The 18873-nt window shown below is 44.0% G+C and overlaps 1 protein-coding gene across 3 annotated transcripts in view; it reads left to right on the top strand.

Moving 5' to 3' along the window:
* LOC138661904 (SLAIN motif-containing protein-like) overlaps positions 1–17975 on the top strand; it is a 34686-nt gene extending 16711 nt beyond the window's left edge. The window contains exons 2-9 of one of the 3 annotated variants that reach the window (XM_069746861.1): positions 697–1305; positions 2548–2687; positions 3554–3703; positions 5297–5437; positions 7951–8268; positions 8623–8760; positions 10163–10463; positions 15766–17975. In XM_069746861.1, coding sequence (XP_069602962.1) covers positions 710–1305; positions 2548–2687; positions 3554–3703; positions 5297–5437; positions 7951–8268; positions 8623–8760; positions 10163–10463; positions 15766–15814 — 1833 coding nt within the window. In that variant the 5' untranslated portion in view covers positions 697–709 and the 3' untranslated portion in view covers positions 15815–17975. Of the gene's footprint in view, positions 1–696; positions 1306–2547; positions 2688–3553; positions 3704–5296; positions 5438–7950; positions 8269–8622; positions 8761–10162; positions 10464–15750 lie in introns of all 3 variants that reach the window. The other 2 variants (XM_069746860.1, XM_069746862.1) reach the window with 2 other exon arrangements.
* The last annotated feature ends 898 nt before the right edge of the window (positions 17976–18873 follow it).

Genomic DNA, 18873 nt, shown 5'->3' with positions numbered 1-18873 from the left:
CAACATTTCAGAAAGTGGACAAGCCTTTTTAAATTAAATTTGAGCTCCGTATTCTGGTGCCATCAGCCCTGAGCAAGAGATTGGCTGCACTGGTCACCTGATATTCCTGCTGCAGCCACATGAACAAACACTGGGTGCAGCAGCAGTAAGCTGTCACTGGAGCTGCAGGGAGCACGCACAGCTGATCCTGGTATTTTCCGTATAGGAAGCCTATTATTTCAGGAAAATAATGATGGACGGTCCTTCTCATTTTTTTGTCTGATGATTGTTAGGATCCCAGTAGGGCTAGGCAATTTTGCCTAAAATGAAAAAAATACAAATTTTTTAGACTTGGTAGTTTGGCCTCCTCCAATCAAAAAGTGATGACATAACTTTTAATGAAGTAACATCCCCTTTACGTCTGTATTTTCCCTTCTCACACATGCCATCTGTCTACACCCCTGTAGGCAATGAGCTTTTCTGCTGTTTGTTCTGTCACCTCTGTTCAGCCCCGGCCCGCCTTATACAAACATGTCTGCCCTGGCTGCAGTATAATGGGCACATAAACTGCGCTGCTATACGTCTGTATACTATAGAGCAGGACTAGTCTTGTGTTATGACCGATGTCTGACTTTATGGTGGTAGAAGTCCGATATACACTGCAATACTTTAGTTTTCCCTCAACTCGTCCTTTACGCCTAAATCTTGTCTTTGCAGAGTCCATTTGACAATGGTGGTCCCTGAAAGTTCCCCTGGCATTCACCATGACCTCATGAGGAGCGACAGTATGATGGAAGGAGAAGGCAAAGCCGACGCTAGTTCCGACCTAAAAGAAGTCCGCAAACTGCACGAATTGGTCCGAAGGCTGGAAATTCAGAACCAGCAGTTACGGGTGAAGAAGACTCTGCAGAGCACCAGCCACGATCCTGGCGTGGATCCGCACCTCTCCGCTCTGCACTGCTCCGGAGTCATGAACAGTATGAACATTCAGCCGGAGATGGGAGATCTGCAGATCATCCCGAACCTGCACAGCAAACTGGAGCAGATCCACTCCGAGAAGGAGAACATCCCCCGCCTGCGGGCGGACTCGCAGTATGACAAGGTGTGCTCCGACTCCAAGCCAACCGCTAAGGAAGGCAATCACTGTGACGCCGACGACAGCTCCTACTTCAGCCTGGACGTCAGCGGGAGAACAGAGGAAAGCGTGGGCAAGATGACGGGGAGGAGATCCAGCGGAGATCTAGTGGCTTTCTTGGATGAAACTGCACTGGATGAGGTGGAGGTCCTAGAGTTGGGCTCGAGCAGTGAAGATGACGAAGACTGCTGGTACGTCCATGTTTATGGGGGGTGTAAGCACTGTCTGACCCTTTAAATATTACAGGTTAGATTAAAGCTCTGAGCAGACAGACTAATATTGTAGCTGGAAATATCCACTAATGCAGAAGCAATTTGCTTCTCTGAAATATTTAAGCCCGCGCCTGCGTCAGCACGGGGATAAACATCCCTCAACCTAGTTTTTTTTTTTTTTTCCTTAGGCTGCAATACATTATATTTTATTTGCTTGTAAACCAGTATTATTGTAGGTTTTTGCTTTTTTATGTCCCCTCTTGTACAGAAAAACCTTTATAATGATTGACTTACTATAGGAAAGGTAAAGACTTAAAAGTCCCTAAAAGCTTAAGTGGGGGCATAAAAAAATGTCCCATTTGTTAGAGAAACAGCGCCACTCTTGCCCCATGGCCTGTTCGGGGTTATTGCAGCTTATTTCTGTTCTTTCCATTGAGACTAGGTCTTCCTTCCAGATACAGCTCATGGATGAGTGGTGGAGTCAAGGGCCAAAAAACAGGTGTTTGCTCAAATTTCATACAACCCCTTTACAGTGGTTGCACCAAGTAAAAGGGATACCTTATTGATCTCTGGGGGTCTGACTATTGGGACCCCCACCAATCACGAGACCCATCTGAATGGAACAGAGGTGCTCACACTCTATATATGTGACTACATAGGTGAATACTCCTTCCTTAACTGTTTTCCTGACCAAGTGCATTTTTGAGGTTTTTCTATGTGTGCTTTTGGCGGTTCTCAATTTTTTTTCTCTTTCAGATATTTAAATTTCCATATATATTCTGATCACCCCATAAGAGACCTGTGGTGTTGGTGGGGTTATTTTAACATATTAATACTTTATTGCTGGTTCCCCTCTAACTGCGGCTGCTATATTAGCCCTAGTTACAGGGAGAATTCAGCTTCCTGTCTGCTTGGCAGAACTGACTGTTTTTTTTTTTTTCTAGGACCCATCAGTGTATAGAATGATCAGGAAGTCAGACATGACAAACCATGTTTGGCTTCTCTGTGGAGAGTCTGGCTTTGTCTGACAACCAGCTTTCCTCTCCCAAAGTTGCACGGTCTCCAGTAAGTAGTTTACTCTGCACTGACATTTTGGAATGTCAGTGCAAAGTAAAGAGTGGACCATCTGGATATTTAAAAGTCTATGGGCGATCAGAACAGTATCTGATGATTTCTTTATCCTTTGCACATTCATTAGACTCATGCCCATTTTATTTTAAGGCTTTACGTGTCGCCAAACAAGCTAGCGAGTGCAGAGCCGAAGCCGGATTCTCCTCTAAAATGGTGCAGACAAGTGTTGGATCACCACAGCCCTGAGACAGAAGCCGCCTGCAGAACACTGATTGGAAAGCTCGACCAAGGTGGGTAAAGTGAATACATCATTTTAGTATTATTTTTTTCCCCATTACAACCCTGATGTGTAGCCAAGGCGCAGGATTAGGGAAGCCGTTTCAGATGCCAAGCCGAGGTTACATTTTATATAGTCTTCCATGAAGATGTAACAACGTGATCCTCAGTGAACCAAGCCAACATTGCCCTAGATGTTAAAGGTATTGTCCACTACTGGACAGCCCCAGCTTAATCACTTCCTGGGCCTCATTTAAAATAAAAATAATGGATATTTGCTCCATTTCAGTGATGTCAGCTCCGCTGTTCCTGGAGGTTCATCTGACGTTGACCACTGCAGCCTATCGGAGGCCGCTGGTCGGGTGCATTCTCTGTTTTGTCAGAACAGTCGTCCGCTCTTGACGGAATATTGATGACTTGTTGGGAACAGCAACACCAACATTGCAGGAATGGCTCCGTTGCGGGAGGCCAGTATCCATTGTTATTTGTGACCCCAAAACCGTGTCTACAAATCGCGATTTTTGGTTTGACGTTTGCCATGTGGCAAGCCTTGTTATAGAGTGCTACTTCCAATAGGTGGCGTTAGAGTTTAAGTCCTCTTGCATATTTCATTTCCCAGAGGAGCACTGTATGGCCTACAAGTCTCTTACACTGACGTCAGGAATGTCCCTCTCCACAAGGAGAGCCATTAGGTCACTGTACACACATGAACTCCATCTATGTAAACCTTCTCTCTTTGCAGTACTATAAGGCAGCGGCAGGTAAGCCTTTTCCCATCCCTCGCATCCTACATTTTCCCGCAGCTGTCTGTTCTGTATCGTGGCGTTGCATTTGTTCTCTTCTTTTATAATACTGTTATGCTTTCAATCTGTCATTGTAGCAAGTAGATGGAAAAGCCTTTACTGCAGCCCGCTGGCATCGCCGAGTGCATATAACGCCAACCATGAGACCAGCTGTTGTAGCAATACACTAAACTCACCAGGGTGCCTGAAATCCACTAACAAAGCACTACTAACCTGTGGCAGCTCAGGTACGGCATGTTGTGAATGGCACCTTTCCTAACATACACGGCCTCCTTGTGTTTGATGTGTGGACAGATCCGACGGCCATCATTAGACGTGTTCTTCTCCTTAGGCTTCACACCGTACAATGTAGATAATAACACTGGCAGCAAATGTAATAAAAGCAGGCAGCCGTGAGGTCTGTGCTTATGGGGCATGACCTCTGAGGTTCGGTCACATGCTGGTGGGCACCGAAACAAAGCCCACCATAGACGTATGGTAGACAGTGCACTGCCAGTGCTGGGCAGGGGGATCAGCCGGTGAGAATGGTCTCGTCCTGTATGTTATTGCATTTGCTGCATCTTGGGTTGATTCCAGACATCTGTATGATCATGGTCCTAGTACAGCCCGTGACTTCAGGACTAACACTGGGTCTCCTGACCCAAAAATAAAGCCTAAATATGCTTATGAGGCTGTGGCGTTTGGACCAGGAAACCTGCTGTCAATCCTGAAGTCATGGTCCATGATGTTTGGACCGTGATATACAAGAGTCTCAATTTTGCTTCACAAAGCTGAAATGTACAGTAAAGAATACCTTTTAGTTTTTTTGTTTTTTTTTTCCCCTCTCCTTTCCCCCCTCCTTGTTTTCCCCCACTCCCTTTTTGTCCCCCTCTCCTTTTTTTTTTTTTTTTTTTTTCACTTTTGTGCAAAAAATAGTATTTCCTTTTTTGCTCCGATATCACAAGGCTTTTTGTACATATTCATATACGGTACTCGCTCTTCCATTAAATCTGTCAAGCGTAAATGGAGAAGGGGGATGCAGCTGCAGTTTGTTTGTGACGATGCCTACTGTGGCACAGTTGGGAAGGGGGGAGTCAAGGCTGATTGATCTGAGCCTGCAGTGACATTTGAATCACACAATGAAGCCCATAAGATGGAAAACTACACTTGCTAAAACCAGTCGAGGGAGGGAAAAAAAATCTACAAATTGGGGTAAAAAAAAATATGTAAAGGCCAGGGATACATAAAGGCTGTCACGTGAACAGAACACTGCAGACCACCAGAGTATTACACAGGTATATTTTTTACTGCATTCTTTGCCTTTTCAAAAATCATAAACAACTTTTTTTTTTATATTCCTGGCACAAAGTGAGCTTAACCTCAAACCTAAAAAAGGACGGACCCTTGAGGCAGGTTATGTGATTTCAGCTGATCCCGTAGGTGTCACTTGATTTCCCGGTGTGGAGACTTTGGCGTCATCCGGCAGGCACCACCCCCGGCATACCCTGCTCGGCACAGGGTGTCGCAGCCTTTTGTGAGCTGTAGATTGTCAGCAGCTGGAGTGCCCGTGTTTGCCGATCTCTGCTGTACTGTGTATATTCGGTTGTGGTTTATTGCAGTTATCGGATCTAGCGGGCACGTGTTTGTCATTGAGACTTTGATCTCTTCTGGTATCGCAGTAATGGTCACGATTATCATGTCCCGTGGCTGCAGGTGCACTGCGTAGTGATGCCAGCCCTCCTCCGTACAAGCGTCCATCTCTTATGGTGGTCTCTGCCATGTCGGCTCTTACCAGATCCCCTTCCCCAGACTTATGTCCTGACCGTCTTTTTTTCCTCCAGGTTACATGAGCATCCATTCTGCCCTCAGCTCTCAGTCCTCTGTGGACAGTGAATTAAGCACATCCGATGACTCCATATCCATGGGATACAAGCTCCAAGATCTGACTGATGTCCAGGTGATGGCCAGACTTCAGGAGGAAAGTAAGTCCCATAGCCATGGTATGACGCAGTGTGTGGCCTTTAGGCCGCCATGACACATCGGTCAGCCTCGGGATTAATGTCATTGATTGCCCAGAAGCTGAACACTAATCGCACTTTATTCTGCAACGATGCTCCACTAACAATCCGATCACGGCAGGTAAGTATCAGCTCGATATCGTTGTAGGACCTGTATGGTGTGGTCTCCCCCCACCCTGGGGCTCTTCAGCTGTTGCGATGGTCGATGCACGACGGGAGGTGTTGTTTTGTAATAGCTGAACTCACATTTTTTTTATGCATTTTTGCTTTTATTCAAACCTCGTTTTGCAGTGTCTGTCGGAGCTAGACTACAGAAGGATTTCCCCATGTAAACCTCCGATTTCTGCCACTGCCCGGCCATAGAGCAGCATCCATCACCCATAGGCCTCCATTGTCAGAGTTTACTGTATGCCGCCTCATGCAGCAACAGATAGCGCCGTGCCATACAGTAAGAAAGCTCTGCCGATGGCGGCCTAAAGGGACAATAATGTGTATATGCTGATGTGCCCAGGGATCGTGCTGTTCTCACCGCCATCAGTTACTACTTGGTTACAGACGGAAGGTTTTCATAACACTGCGGCCAATTTCCGTTCTTGCGTTTCCATTACCTTCCTAGAGCCATAACTCTTAATATTCTGTCTGCAGACATATGAGAGCTTGTTTTTTGCGGGACGAGTTCTACTCTTGAATGACGCCATTCATTTTGCCACATAGTGTACTCAAAATGGAAAACTGCGGTGAAATTGTGAATAAACAAAACACAATTCTGACACTGTTTTTACAGTGTACAAATTGTGGTAAAAAGAGCCATGTGATACGATTACAGCGATGCCCTACTTTCTCACGATACCCAACATGTCCAAGTTTTTTTTGGGGGGAGGGAGTGGGGGTTTGTGGTGAAAAAAGAAAACGTAAGTTTGCGGAAAACATTTTTCTGGGGGGCTTTGCCGCCATTTTCTGAGACCCGTAACATTTTTATTTTCCCGCCAATAGAGCTGTGTGATGGCTTAATTTTTGCGGGTTTTTATTATACCGTGACTTTTTGATTGCTTCTTACAGCCTTTTTTTTTTTTTGTGGAATTGCAGCAACCAAACAAAACAACCCTCATAATTTTGGAGTTCTTTAATTATTTTTTTTTCCCCTTTTTATAGTGTTTACCGATCAGGCTAATTGTTATATTTTTAGGAGACTTTTCGAAACACGGCGATACCATTTATTTATTTTATATATCTTTATTTTCAATGGGGTGAAAAGGCGGGTGACCGGAGAGAGTTTGTTTTTTCTTTTGAATTTTTTTTTCTGGCTTTTCACGGTTAGCCCCTTTAGGGGCCTTGAAGATGCAGTTGTCTGAATAATTGCAGGTGGAGCATCACTCCATCCGCCATTATTAGCCACAGGTGCTGTCATACACAGCCATCACCTGCCCCATACTCCTGCTTCCGACATGTGCTGTACCTGTACTGCATATGTCGTAAAGGGCCCATCCCAACATGGTGCCCCTCAGTTAGAAAGGGCTAGTGCTTAATTCTAAAACTCTGGGCAAAACAGTCAATGAAAAAGACCTGGGTGTATGGGTGGATGACAAACTCATATTCAGTGGCCAGTGTCAGGCAGCTGCTACAAAGGCAAATAAAATAATGGGATGCATTAAAAGAGGCATAGATGCTCATGAGGAGAACATAATTTTACCTCTATACAAGTCACTAGTGCGACCACACTTAGAATACTGTGCACAGTTCTGGTCTCCGGTGTATAAGAAAGACATAGCTGAACTGGAGCGGGTGCAGAGAAGAGCGACCAAGGTTATTAGAGGACTGGGGGGTCTGCAATACCAAGATAGGTTATTACACTTGGGGCTATTTAGTTTGGAAAAACGAAGACTAAGGGGTGATCTCATTTTAATGTATAAATATATGAGGGGACAGTACAAAGACCTTTCTGATGATCTTTTTAATCATAGACCTGACACAGGGACAAGGGGGCATCCTCTGCGTTTGGAGGAAAGAAGGTTTAGGCATAGTTACAGACGCGGATTCTTTACTGTAAGAGCAGTGAGACTATGGAACTCTCTGCCGTATGATGTTGTAATGAGTGATTCATTACTTAAATTTAAGAGGGGACTGGATACCTTTCTGGAAAAGTATAATGTTGCAGGGTATATACACTAGATTCCTTGATAGGGCGTTGATCCAGGGAACTAGTCTGATTGCCGTATGTGGAGTCGGGAAGGAATTTTTTCCCCAATGTGGAGCTTATTCTTTGCCACATGGTTTTTTTTTGCCTTCCTCTGGATCAACATGTTAGGGCATGTTAGGTTAGGCTATGGGTTGAAATAGATGGACTTATAGTCTTCCTTCAACCTTAATAACTATGTAACTAGTCACCCAGGGATCATACTTTGTCTGAATCGGCAGCAACACAACTGTCCGTATAATAGCAGTACATGGGGCTTTGCTGACGTGCAGATTCTCCGCAGGTCTCCGGCAGGACTACGCTTCCAGCTCGGCCTCGGTTTCCCGCCGCAGTTCTAGCGCCTCCCTCAACTCTCTCAGAAGAGGAACCTTCAGTGACCAAGAATTCGACACCTACAGCCTGGAGGACGACGACGACTGCGATTGTTCTCTGTCCTATCGCAGTGCCCACCGCTATTCCCCATCGCCCCTCAGTTCGCCACGTTGCCAGTCGCCTTCAGCCACAGGTGACGGCAGCAGATCCGCAGTGTCCCGCATCCGACCTCCTCGCAGATCTATGCAAAATCAGGCACAGGAGCGGATGAAATACCCCAGTTATGAAGGTAAGACCATATCGGTTCTTTGCTACATGGGGGGCTGCCTCTTACATAGGGGGTCACAACATTTTGAAACTTTTTTTTTTGAGATTGTACATATCTGTGAGCATCTTTTGACCACCGAATCAGAAATATTGTTTGTCTGCTCAGGTTTGCCAATATATTATCCTGGCCGCTGTAACCAATAATTATAGTGGGGTTGTTATATATGGGTTTAACCTGACCATACTAGATGCACATCGCATGCTCCCCAGCAGCTACAAATCACTACGTGGACACCAATACTACCCCATATGTGTAAGGAATATAAGAATGTTATTTCTATTTCATTAATTAATCATTTTATTACATTTTTTCCAGATGACCTGAGACACAGCATGCCTAATCTTGCAAAAACAAGTCTTCGTTCCTTGGAAGCCGTGAGAAGCAGTCGCAGTTTGGAGTCGGATCTCCAGGGCCCGAGCAGCCGACTAACCAGGATGCAGCCGTCTACAGGCAGTATGTACCGAGAATGGATTGTGTAGGGCGATCGATGTGTATAATGCAGTCACACACCTGCAGGGATCACTAGAGGTAGAGAACAGTGATGAGCAAAGTGTTCGGATATGGCATTCTCTGAGAACACTCGGGTGCTTAGTGTCTACGGCGTGCTCGAAAAATGTATTAGTCCCCACGACTGCATGTCTCACAGCATGTGCATGTGTTTTGCCTGCTGAGACATGCAGCCGCACACACAGAAGACTCGGCACACAAGCATCCTCGGGGAACACCTTATCCGAGCACTTTGCTCATCAGTTTTAAAGAGCAGTTACTGTAGACTCCCTGCAGCAAGGAGTGACTGGCATTTTTCGGGAACAAGAACAGTACCTAGACCCGTTCACATGAATGGGGGGCCCGAACATCCAGTGTTTGCCACGCTGTCTTGTACATCACAGCGTGGCAAACACTGCTTCTGATCGGCGGTAAGATTAATACCCCTGGTCAGAGCCACGGCTCCCACGCTGTCTGACAGCACGAGCCAGCAGCTGTGATCAGAGGTATAGCAAAAGCAGGCAGTGGCTGATGGGGGGAGTACTCATCTGCCTGTGCTATAAATATATTTTGAAAAAAAGTCATGGGTTCTCCTGTATTTTTGATAACCAGCCAAGCAAAACTGACAGCTGTGGGCTGCAACCCTGAGCTGTCAGCTTTAACAAGGCTGGTTATCAAGAACCTTAAGGGTCCCCACGCTGTTTAATTTTAAATAATAAAAAAAAAACAGCATGGAGTCTCCAACCCCCGACCACCTCGTTTTTGACAACCAGCCAAGCTAAAGCAGATACCTGGGGGCTGGTATTCTCAGGCTGGCAATGGAACCATGGATATTGCCCCCTCCCGAGCCTAAAAATAGCAGTCCTCAAATTGAGGACTTTATTCTCGCTGTATGTTTATTTACCATAGAACTCTAGGATGAGTAATGGATAGGTGTCTTATAGACGCCTCTCCATTACTATCCCTTGGGTTTGATGTCACCGGACAATACAAAGCTGACATCAACCCCTCAAATATGAACCCCACTTGCCACCGTGCAATGCGCCAGAACAGATGATAGGGCTGGGTGCTGAACCCAAACTCTAACACTGACTTCCTGGTGAAGTTCAGAATCCGTGCCCGATCAGTAGGTGTTCGGTATGGACCCCAAACTTTACGGTGTGGGTTTGTCCATATCTACTCACAACTGATTCTTTTTTTTTTCTCCTCCATATTTTTAACAAAATGCTCGTGCTGAGCCTTAGGGGGATGATTTATGACAAGCAGCAATTATACTTATTGTAGCCCCTGAAAAAGCTGTTCAAATAGCAAAAGTTTAGCCGTGTGTTGCTTTAGGTTTTAGCACAGATTTGCTTTATTTTCATTGTAGGTGTCGCACAGAATAAGATGCGGTACAGTTCGGGCTCCAGCCATCCTGCTGGTGTCCGTCCGCCCATGAAAACGGGTTTAAGCACAAGCTCCCTCATGAACTCCAGGCAGCCAATGAAATCCTCCGGATATAACGGATCAGGCGGGATCCGTAAGATGTCTTCACCTGGTTTAGCCCCGGTCATTCCTGGGGCCTCAAGAACCAGTAACCTCCCGCCATCTGTGAAACACTCAGGGGTAAAATCTCAGTCAACGTCAGGAAACACTGCTCCGAAAAGCAAGATGGCGCAGCCTTCCAGGAGGTGAGCTTTGGATCAGACGACCTTCTATGTTGGTTGTTGTCCTGTTTGGTGGGCAACATGCCCCTAATACTGAGCTGAGGCACAGAAACTAGACCGCAGCTTACACAGGCCAATGTAAAGATAAATACAGGAATTTAAAGGGTTATTCCCATCTCCCAAGATCCTATCCCAATATGTAGTAGGTGTAATAACATTAGCAAATACCTCCAATTAGGAATGTAGTATAGTTCTTCTGATTTGCTGTCGCTTACTCCATGTGCAGGACATTGCAGTAGCTTGTGTATCCATGGTTACGACCATCTAGTGACTGTTAGTTTTTAGTAGCCATGGATACTCAAGGTACTGCACATGGGGTAAACAGAGAAGGTTATCAGAAGAACTAGACTACATTACTAAATTAAGGTATTTGCTACTATTATTTGTTATATCTACATATTGGGATAGCATCTTGGAGATGGGAATACCCTTTTAAGTGCAGCTTATATAGGCTTTTACACTGACAGCCATACAAGTCTGGCAGTATCTGCTGGAACACTACTACTCCCCCATACTGTTGGGGCATGCTGGGATCTGTAGTGTACTAGAAGAAGAGGGGACGGGAAGAAAAACATTAGACTCGAACAAAGACGACCCAGGAAAACATACTCAGAAGGGAGGTAAGAACATTTCTAAAACAATCCACAGTGAGGAGATTGGAACAAAACAAAATCCTCTAAACTGCATGCTCGCAAACGCCAGAAGCCTGACAAACAAGATGGAAGAACTAGAAGCAGAAATATCTACAGGTAACTTTGACATAGTGGGAATAACCGAGACATGGTTAGATGAAAGCTATGACTGGGCAGTTAACTTACAGGGTTACAGTCTGTTTAGAAAGGATCGTAAAAATCGGAGAGGAGGAGGGGTTTGTCTCTATGTAAAGTCTTGTCTAAAGTCCACTTTAAGGGAGGATATTAGCGAAGGGAATGAGGATGTCGAGTCCATATGGGTTGAAATTCATGGAGGGAAAAATGGTAACAAAATTCTCATTGGGGTCTGTTACAAACCCCCAAATATAACAGAAACCATGGAAAGTCTACTTCTAAAGCAGATAGATGAAGCTGCAACCCATAATGAGGTCCTGGTTATGGGGGACTTTAACTACCCGGATATTAACTGGGAAACAGAAACCTGTGAAACCCATAAAGGCAACAGGTTTCTGCTAATAACCAAGAAAAATTATCTTTCACAATTGGTGCAGAATCCAACCAGAGGAGCAGCACTTTTAGACCTAATACTATCTAATAGACCTGACAGAATAACAAATCTGCAGGTGGTTGGGCATTTAGGAAATAGCGACCACAATATTGTGCAGTTTCACCTGTCTTTCACTAGGGGGACTTGTCAGGGAGTCACAAAAACATTGAACTTTAGGAAGGCAAAGTTTGAACAGCTTAGAGATGCCCTTAATCTGGTAGACTGGGACAATATCCTCAGAAATGAGAATACAGATAATAAATGGGAAATGTTTAAGAACATCCTAAATAGGCAGTGTAAGCGGTTTACAGGTCCTTCTCAAAAAATTAGCATATAGTGTAAAATTTCATTATTTACCATAATGTAATGATTACAATTAAACTTTCATATATTATAGATTCATTATCCACCAACTGAAATTTGTCAGGTCTTTTATTGTTTTAATACTGATGATTTTGGCATACAACTCCTGATAACCCAAAAAACCTGTCTCAATAAATTAGCATATTTCACCCATCCAATCAAATAAAAGTGTTTTTTAATAACAAACAAAAAAACCATCAAATAATAATGTTCAGTTATGCACTCAATACTTGGTCGGGAATCCTTTGGCAGAAATGACTGCTTCAATGCGGCGTGGGATGGAGGCAATCAGCCTGTGACACTGCTGAGATGTTATGGAGGCCCAGGATGCTTCAATAGCGGCCTTAAGCTCATCCAGAGTGTTGGGTCTTGCGTCTCTCAACTTTCTCTTCACAATATTCCACAGATTCTCTATGGGGTTCAGGTCAGGAGAGTTGGCAGGCCAATTGAGCACAGTAATACCATGGTCAGTAAACCATTTACCAGTGGTTTTGGCACTGTGAGCAGGTGCCAGGTCGTGCTGAAAAATGAAATCTTCATCTCCATAAAGCATTTCAGCCGATGGAAGCATGAAGTGCTCCAAAATCTCCTGATAGCTAGCTGCATTGACCCTGCCCTTGATGAAACACAGTGGACCAACACCAGCAGCTGACATGGCACCCCACACCATCACTGACTGTGGGTACTTGACACTGGACTTCAGGCATTTTGGCATTTCCTTCTCCCCAGTCTTCCTCCAGACTCTGGCACCTTGATTTCCGAATGACATGCAAAATTTGCTTTCATCAGAAAAAAGTACTTGGGACCACTTAGCAACAGTCCAGTGCTGCTTCTCTGTAGCTCAAAAGTGGCTTTACCTGGGGAATGCGGCACCTGTAGCCCATTTCCTGCACACGCCTGTGCACGGTGGCTATGGATGTTTCCACACCAGACTTAGTCCACTGCTTCCTCAGGTTCCCCAAGGTCTGGAATCGGTCCTTCTCCACAATCTTCCTCAGGGTCCGGTCTCCTCTTCTCGTTGTACAGCGTTTTCTGCCACATTGTTTCCTTCCAACAGACTTACCATTGAGGTGCCTTGATACAGCACTCTGGGAACAGCCTATTTGTTGAGAAATTTCTTTCTGGGTCTTACCCTCTTGCTTGAGGGTGTCAATGATGGCCTTCTTGACATCTGTCAGGTCGCTAGTCTTACCCATGATGGGGGTTTTGAGTAATGAACCAGGCAGGGAGTTTATAAAAGCCTCAGGTATCTTTTGCATGTGTTTAGAGTTAATTAGTTGATTCAGAAGATTAGGGTAATAGGTCGTTTAGAGAACCTTTTCTTGATATGCTAATTTATTGAGACAGGTTTTTTGGGTTATCAGGAGTTGTATGCCAAAATCATCAGTATTAAAACAATAAAAGACCTGACAAATTTCAGTTGGTGGATAATGATTCTATAATATATGAAAGTTTAATTGTAATCATTACATTATGGGAAATAATGAAATTTAACACTATATGCTAATTTTTTGAGAAGGACCTGTATACCTTGTGGGAATAAAAGGACTAGAAATAGGAAAAACCCAATGTGGCTAAACAAAGAAGTAAGACAGGCAATTAACAGTAAAAAGAAAGCATTTGCACTACTAAAGCAGGATGGCACCATTGAAGCTCTAAAAAACTATAGGGAGAAAAATACTTTATCTAAAAAACTAATTAAAGCTGCCAAAAAGGAAACAGAGAAGCACATTGCTAAGGAGAGTAAAACTAATCCCAAACTGTTCTTCAACTATATCAATAGTAAAAGAATAAAAACTGAAAATGTAGGCCCCTTAAAAAATAGTGAGGAAAGAATGGTTGTAGATGACGAGGAAAAAGCTAACATATTAAACACCTTCTTCTCCACGGTATTCACGGTGGAAAATGAAATGCTAGGTGAAATCCCAAGAAACAATGAAAACCCTATATTAAGGGTCACCAATCTAACCCAAGAAGAGGTGCGAAACCGGCTAAATAAGATTAAAATAGATAAATCTCCGGGTCCGGATGGCATACACCCACGAGTACTAAGAGAACTAAGTAATGTAATAGATAAACCATTATTTCTTATTTTTAGTGACTCTATAGCGACAGGGTCTGTTCCGCAGGACTGGCGCATAGCAAATGTGGTGCCAATATTCAAAAAGGGCTCTAAAAGTGAACCTGGAAATTATAGGCCAGTAAGTCTAACCTCTATTGTTGGTAAAATATTTGAAGGGTTTCTGAGGGATGTTATTCTGGATTATCTCAATGAGAATAACTGTTTAACTCCATATCAGCATGGGTTTATGAGAAATCGCTCCTGTCAAACCAATCTAATCAGTTTTTATGAAGAGGTAAGCTATAGACTGGACCACGGTGAGTCATTGGACGTGGTATATCTCGATTTTTCCAAAGCGTTTGATACCGTGCCGCACAAGAGGTTGGTACACAAAATGAGAATGCTTGGTCTGGGGGAAAATGTGTGTAAATGGGTTAGTAACTGGCTTAGTGATAGAAAGCAGAGGGTGGTTATAAATGGTATAGTCTCTAACTGGGTCGCTGTGACCAGTGGGGTACCGCAGGGGTCAGTATTGGGACCTGTTCTCTTCAACATATTCATTAATGATCTGGTAGAAGGTTTACACAGTAAAATATCGATATTTGCAGATGATACAAAACTATGTAAAGCAGTTAATACAAGAGAAGATAGTATTCTGCTACAGATGGATCTGGATAAGTTGGAAACTTGGGCTGAAAGGTGGCAGATGAGGTTTAACAATGATAAATGTAAGGTTATACACATGGGAAGAGGGAATCAATATCACCATTACACACTGAACGGGAAACCACTGGGTAAATCTGACAGGGAGAAGGACTTGGGGATCCTAGTTAATGATAAACTTACCTGGAGCAGCCAGTGCCAGGCAGCAGCTGCCAAGGCAAACAGGATCATGGGGTGCATTAAAAGAGGTCTGGATACACATGATGAGAGCATTATACTGCCTCTGTACAAATCCCTAGTTAGACCGCACATGGAGTACTGTGTCCAGTTTTGGGCACCGGTGCTCAGGAAGGATATAATGGAACTAGAGAGAGTACAAAGGAGGGCAACAAAATTAATAAAGGGGATGGGAGAACTACAATACCCAGATAGATTAGCGAAATTAGGATTATTTAGTCTAGAAAAAAGACGACTGAGGGGCGATCTAATAACCATGTATAAGTATATAAGGGGACAATACAAATATCTCGCTGAGGATCTGTTTATACCAAGGAAGGTGACGGGCACAAGGGGGCATTCTTTGCGTCTGGAGGAGAGAAGGTTTTTCCACCAACATAGAAGAGGATTCTTTACTGTTAGGGCAGTGAGAATCTGGAATTGCTTGCCTGAGGAGGTGGTGATGGCAAACTCAGTCGAGGGGTTCAAGAGAGGCCTGGATGTCTTCCTGGAGCAGAACAATATTGTATCATACAATTATTAGGTTCTGTAGAAGGACGTAGATCTGGGTATTTATTATGATGGAATATAGGCTGAACTGGATGGACAAATGTCTTTTTTCGGCCTTACTAACTATGTTACTATGTTCCTGAAGTGCCGCAGAGATTGGACATGACAATCCCAAGAACTGATGTAAAGTGAAGGTAAACCTAAACTCCTCAATCCCGTCTTCTCTCGTTAATGCAGATCCCTTAATTCCAGAACGAATCCCCGGGACGATGACGACTCGTGGAAAGAAGGATGCTATTAACTCACCCCAAAGATGAGGCCCCTTTTTTTTGCTTATTCCCGTTCAGACTGGTCCAGCGGGCTGGACCGTAATATTTTAAAGGGGGTGGGGGAGGAAGAATACAAGGGGCGACCCTTGCCTGTTTCCAGGATCTGAAGACCCATTTTGTGTTTTTTGCTGTAGTTTACGTTTCGGATTTTCAGCTCTCGCTCTTCGGACATGCTGCAGGTTTTGTTTGTTGCTTGTTGTAAACTCTGAATTCTGTCACTGTACCGAGCCACTGGGTTTCAGAAGGCCAAAAAAAAAAATAATCTAGGTTTGTGTCATTGGACATTTTTGCACTATTGTTAAAGCTCCGTCTACTCATGTTGAAGGCGCAGACATTTTGAAGAGACGAAATATATATTTTGTGCAAATCTTTCCGGTTGCCCCATAAGTTTATAGTGTACAGGGCTGCACAATACTCGTGCTTCCGGCATGAGCAGAATTTTATTTGGCCACCATTATGTTGGGGGAGATTGGGATCGGACATGTTGAATTTGATCGCCTGGTCCTGTTTGTTCTCCATGGAGATGAGCCTCTGCCAGACCCCCGCTCCTCTGAGAACACATGGCGAGGTGGTCCTGTACATGGGGGTCTGCTGACCATATTTGGGTGACTGTGAGCCCACCTTAAAGGGAATTGGTCATCTGATTTATGGGAAGCATGAATCAGAGACTGGCTGCAGCGCTCCTGGTGATTGACAGGTCAATGCTTGTTACTTTGCATTTGCTCCTAAATAAATGTGGTTTTTTTTTTGGCAACTTAAAAAAACCCCACCACACTATAGATGAAAGGGTGGTCTGGTCTCCCAAGAAAAGTCTACAATTACTATGTGACTGTGTGCCAATCCTCATGATTCTGCACTGTCACAAGTGCCCTGTATTCCCTGTGCAGGTGGGTGGCCATATATATGCAATTTCTATTCTCGCGGTCACATGCTAACTAGTCGTCTGCGCTTCCCCCCACCCCCTCCTCAATGCTTTTCTATTAAATTGATAAGACTAGTCTGCAGGTGACCGCAAGTATGGAAATGGCGATGCATTCAGAAATACTAGGAAATCCTGACCATGTGCACATCCAAAGTCACGGTTTGACAATGAGTCACATAGATTGATGGCAGACCCTTCTTCTGACCCGATGTAAATCCAGTGCCTGAGATCATATGTTGCTGGTGCTTCATTCCCAGTGCCGGTGCCTCGTTCAGACCTCCTGGGGAAAAAAAAGGCAAACTGATTTCCATCATTGATATGGATCCAAATGTCTCCCACTTTTGGTCTTTGTGCCGGTTTTTATTATTGTGGTAAGCAATTTTTTTTTTTTTGCATACATGAGACAGGAAAAAAAATAAAAATTGATCTGGAAATCAAGCCGATAGACTTGAATGGCTGAATTTGGGAAACAGAACACTTATGTGAAACATGGAGGTCTGAATGGCCGCTTCTCACTTGTGGAGCCATGGCTTGGATACATGGTGACTAGAGTTGAGCTATAAGATCCTTGGCTCTGGTGCAGTACCATGGCTGCCCACGACACTGAACTTCCCCGCCGCCTCTTCTGATTAGTGGGCCCATGTGATATAATCAGGAGAGGTGCCGGCAGCCATGGACTGCGGCGGTGGCCGATGCACCGGGGTCCTGCAGATGGTTTTGCCGATCTCGGACAAGCACTGCACTAATTGCAGTCATTTAGTAAGTGCTTTACATTTTAGCTACCCCTTTTAATTTCAGCCCAAAATGGCACCGTTCCCCATGTGTAGACACGGAGCGCACGGTCAGATCCTGCCGTGACTTGGACATTTTCTAATATTTGCTCATTCAAAGGACTTGAAACATTTTGTATTTTTTTTTTTTATAAACTTTTTTTTTTGTTTCATCTGCAAGTTTTTAACGTCGTGGACTTGAAGCGGTTTAAATGTGTGAATATGTGTATATAGATAGATCTATTCCGAGATGAAGAAGCCACTGGATCCCCTTCCCCGCCACAAGGACCGGCCTAGTAATCACAGACGACAATGACGGTGCACAATATTTGTGTGGTTCTATAACGTGGATTTAGTTGCATTGTGTAGAAGAGACTGTTTTGTGGAACGTCACCTTCTGATTTCCTGCTTGACAACCTCTCAGTAAATGGAGAAACGTAACATTGCATTGTGCCCTTATTTCTGACTTGTCATGGCGGCTTTATTTTTTTGGTAGTGGGGGGGTGATTACATGGGATTATCTGCAGACTTATTTTCATTAGCTTAAAGCCTCAGATATGAAGAAATTTGCAGATTGCTAAACTTGGCCCTGCTACATGTACTATTTGGGTTGTAAAAAAAATTGTCAGGACTACATTCCAGTTGATGCTCAATTAAAAAAAAAAAAACTGCATTCACTCCTTGTTCAACCTGGGCCTTTAGTTTTTCTACTGCAGCACTCCAAGTCACCACTAGAGGGAGCATTGTGCATTGAAGGCTCAGTATGCAGTGGCTCTAGAGGAGCAAGAAGCCAAGCTATTAAAGGGGGTGGTCCAGTTATAAAAAAAATGCTGTTTAAGGGTATGTGCACACGTTGCAGATTCTCTGCGGATCCACAGCTTTTTTTTTTTGCAGTGCAGAAACGCTGCAGATCCGCAATTGATTAAGGCTATGTGCACACGTTCAGGATTTCTCGCAGAAAATTCCTGAGGGAAAAAAACGGACATTTTCTGCAAGAAAACTGCATGCGTTTTTGCCGCCTTTTTTTCCGGACACTTTCCAATGCATTTTGTAGTAGGAAATCTGCAAAAAAACCGCAAAATTAATGAACATGCTGCGGTTTTTACCGCGATGCGTTTTTTTTTCACATTAAAAAACGCATCATGTGCACAAAACATGCAGAATTCATTCTAAATGATGGGATGCTTATTGTATGTGGGTTTTTTTTTTTTGCAGTTTGATAGCGTTTTTATCGGGAAAAACCACGAAAAAAACGCAATGTGTGCACACAGCCTTACAGTACAATGTAAATCAGTGAGAAAAATGCTGTGCACACTTTGCGGAAAACCCGCTGCAGTTT

The sequence above is a fragment of the Ranitomeya imitator genome, chromosome 2, assembly GCF_032444005.1.
Source record: "Ranitomeya imitator isolate aRanImi1 chromosome 2, aRanImi1.pri, whole genome shotgun sequence".
Classification (NCBI taxonomy): Eukaryota; Metazoa; Chordata; class Amphibia; order Anura; family Dendrobatidae; genus Ranitomeya; species Ranitomeya imitator.
This window is presented reverse-complemented; position numbering and strand designations above follow the sequence as displayed.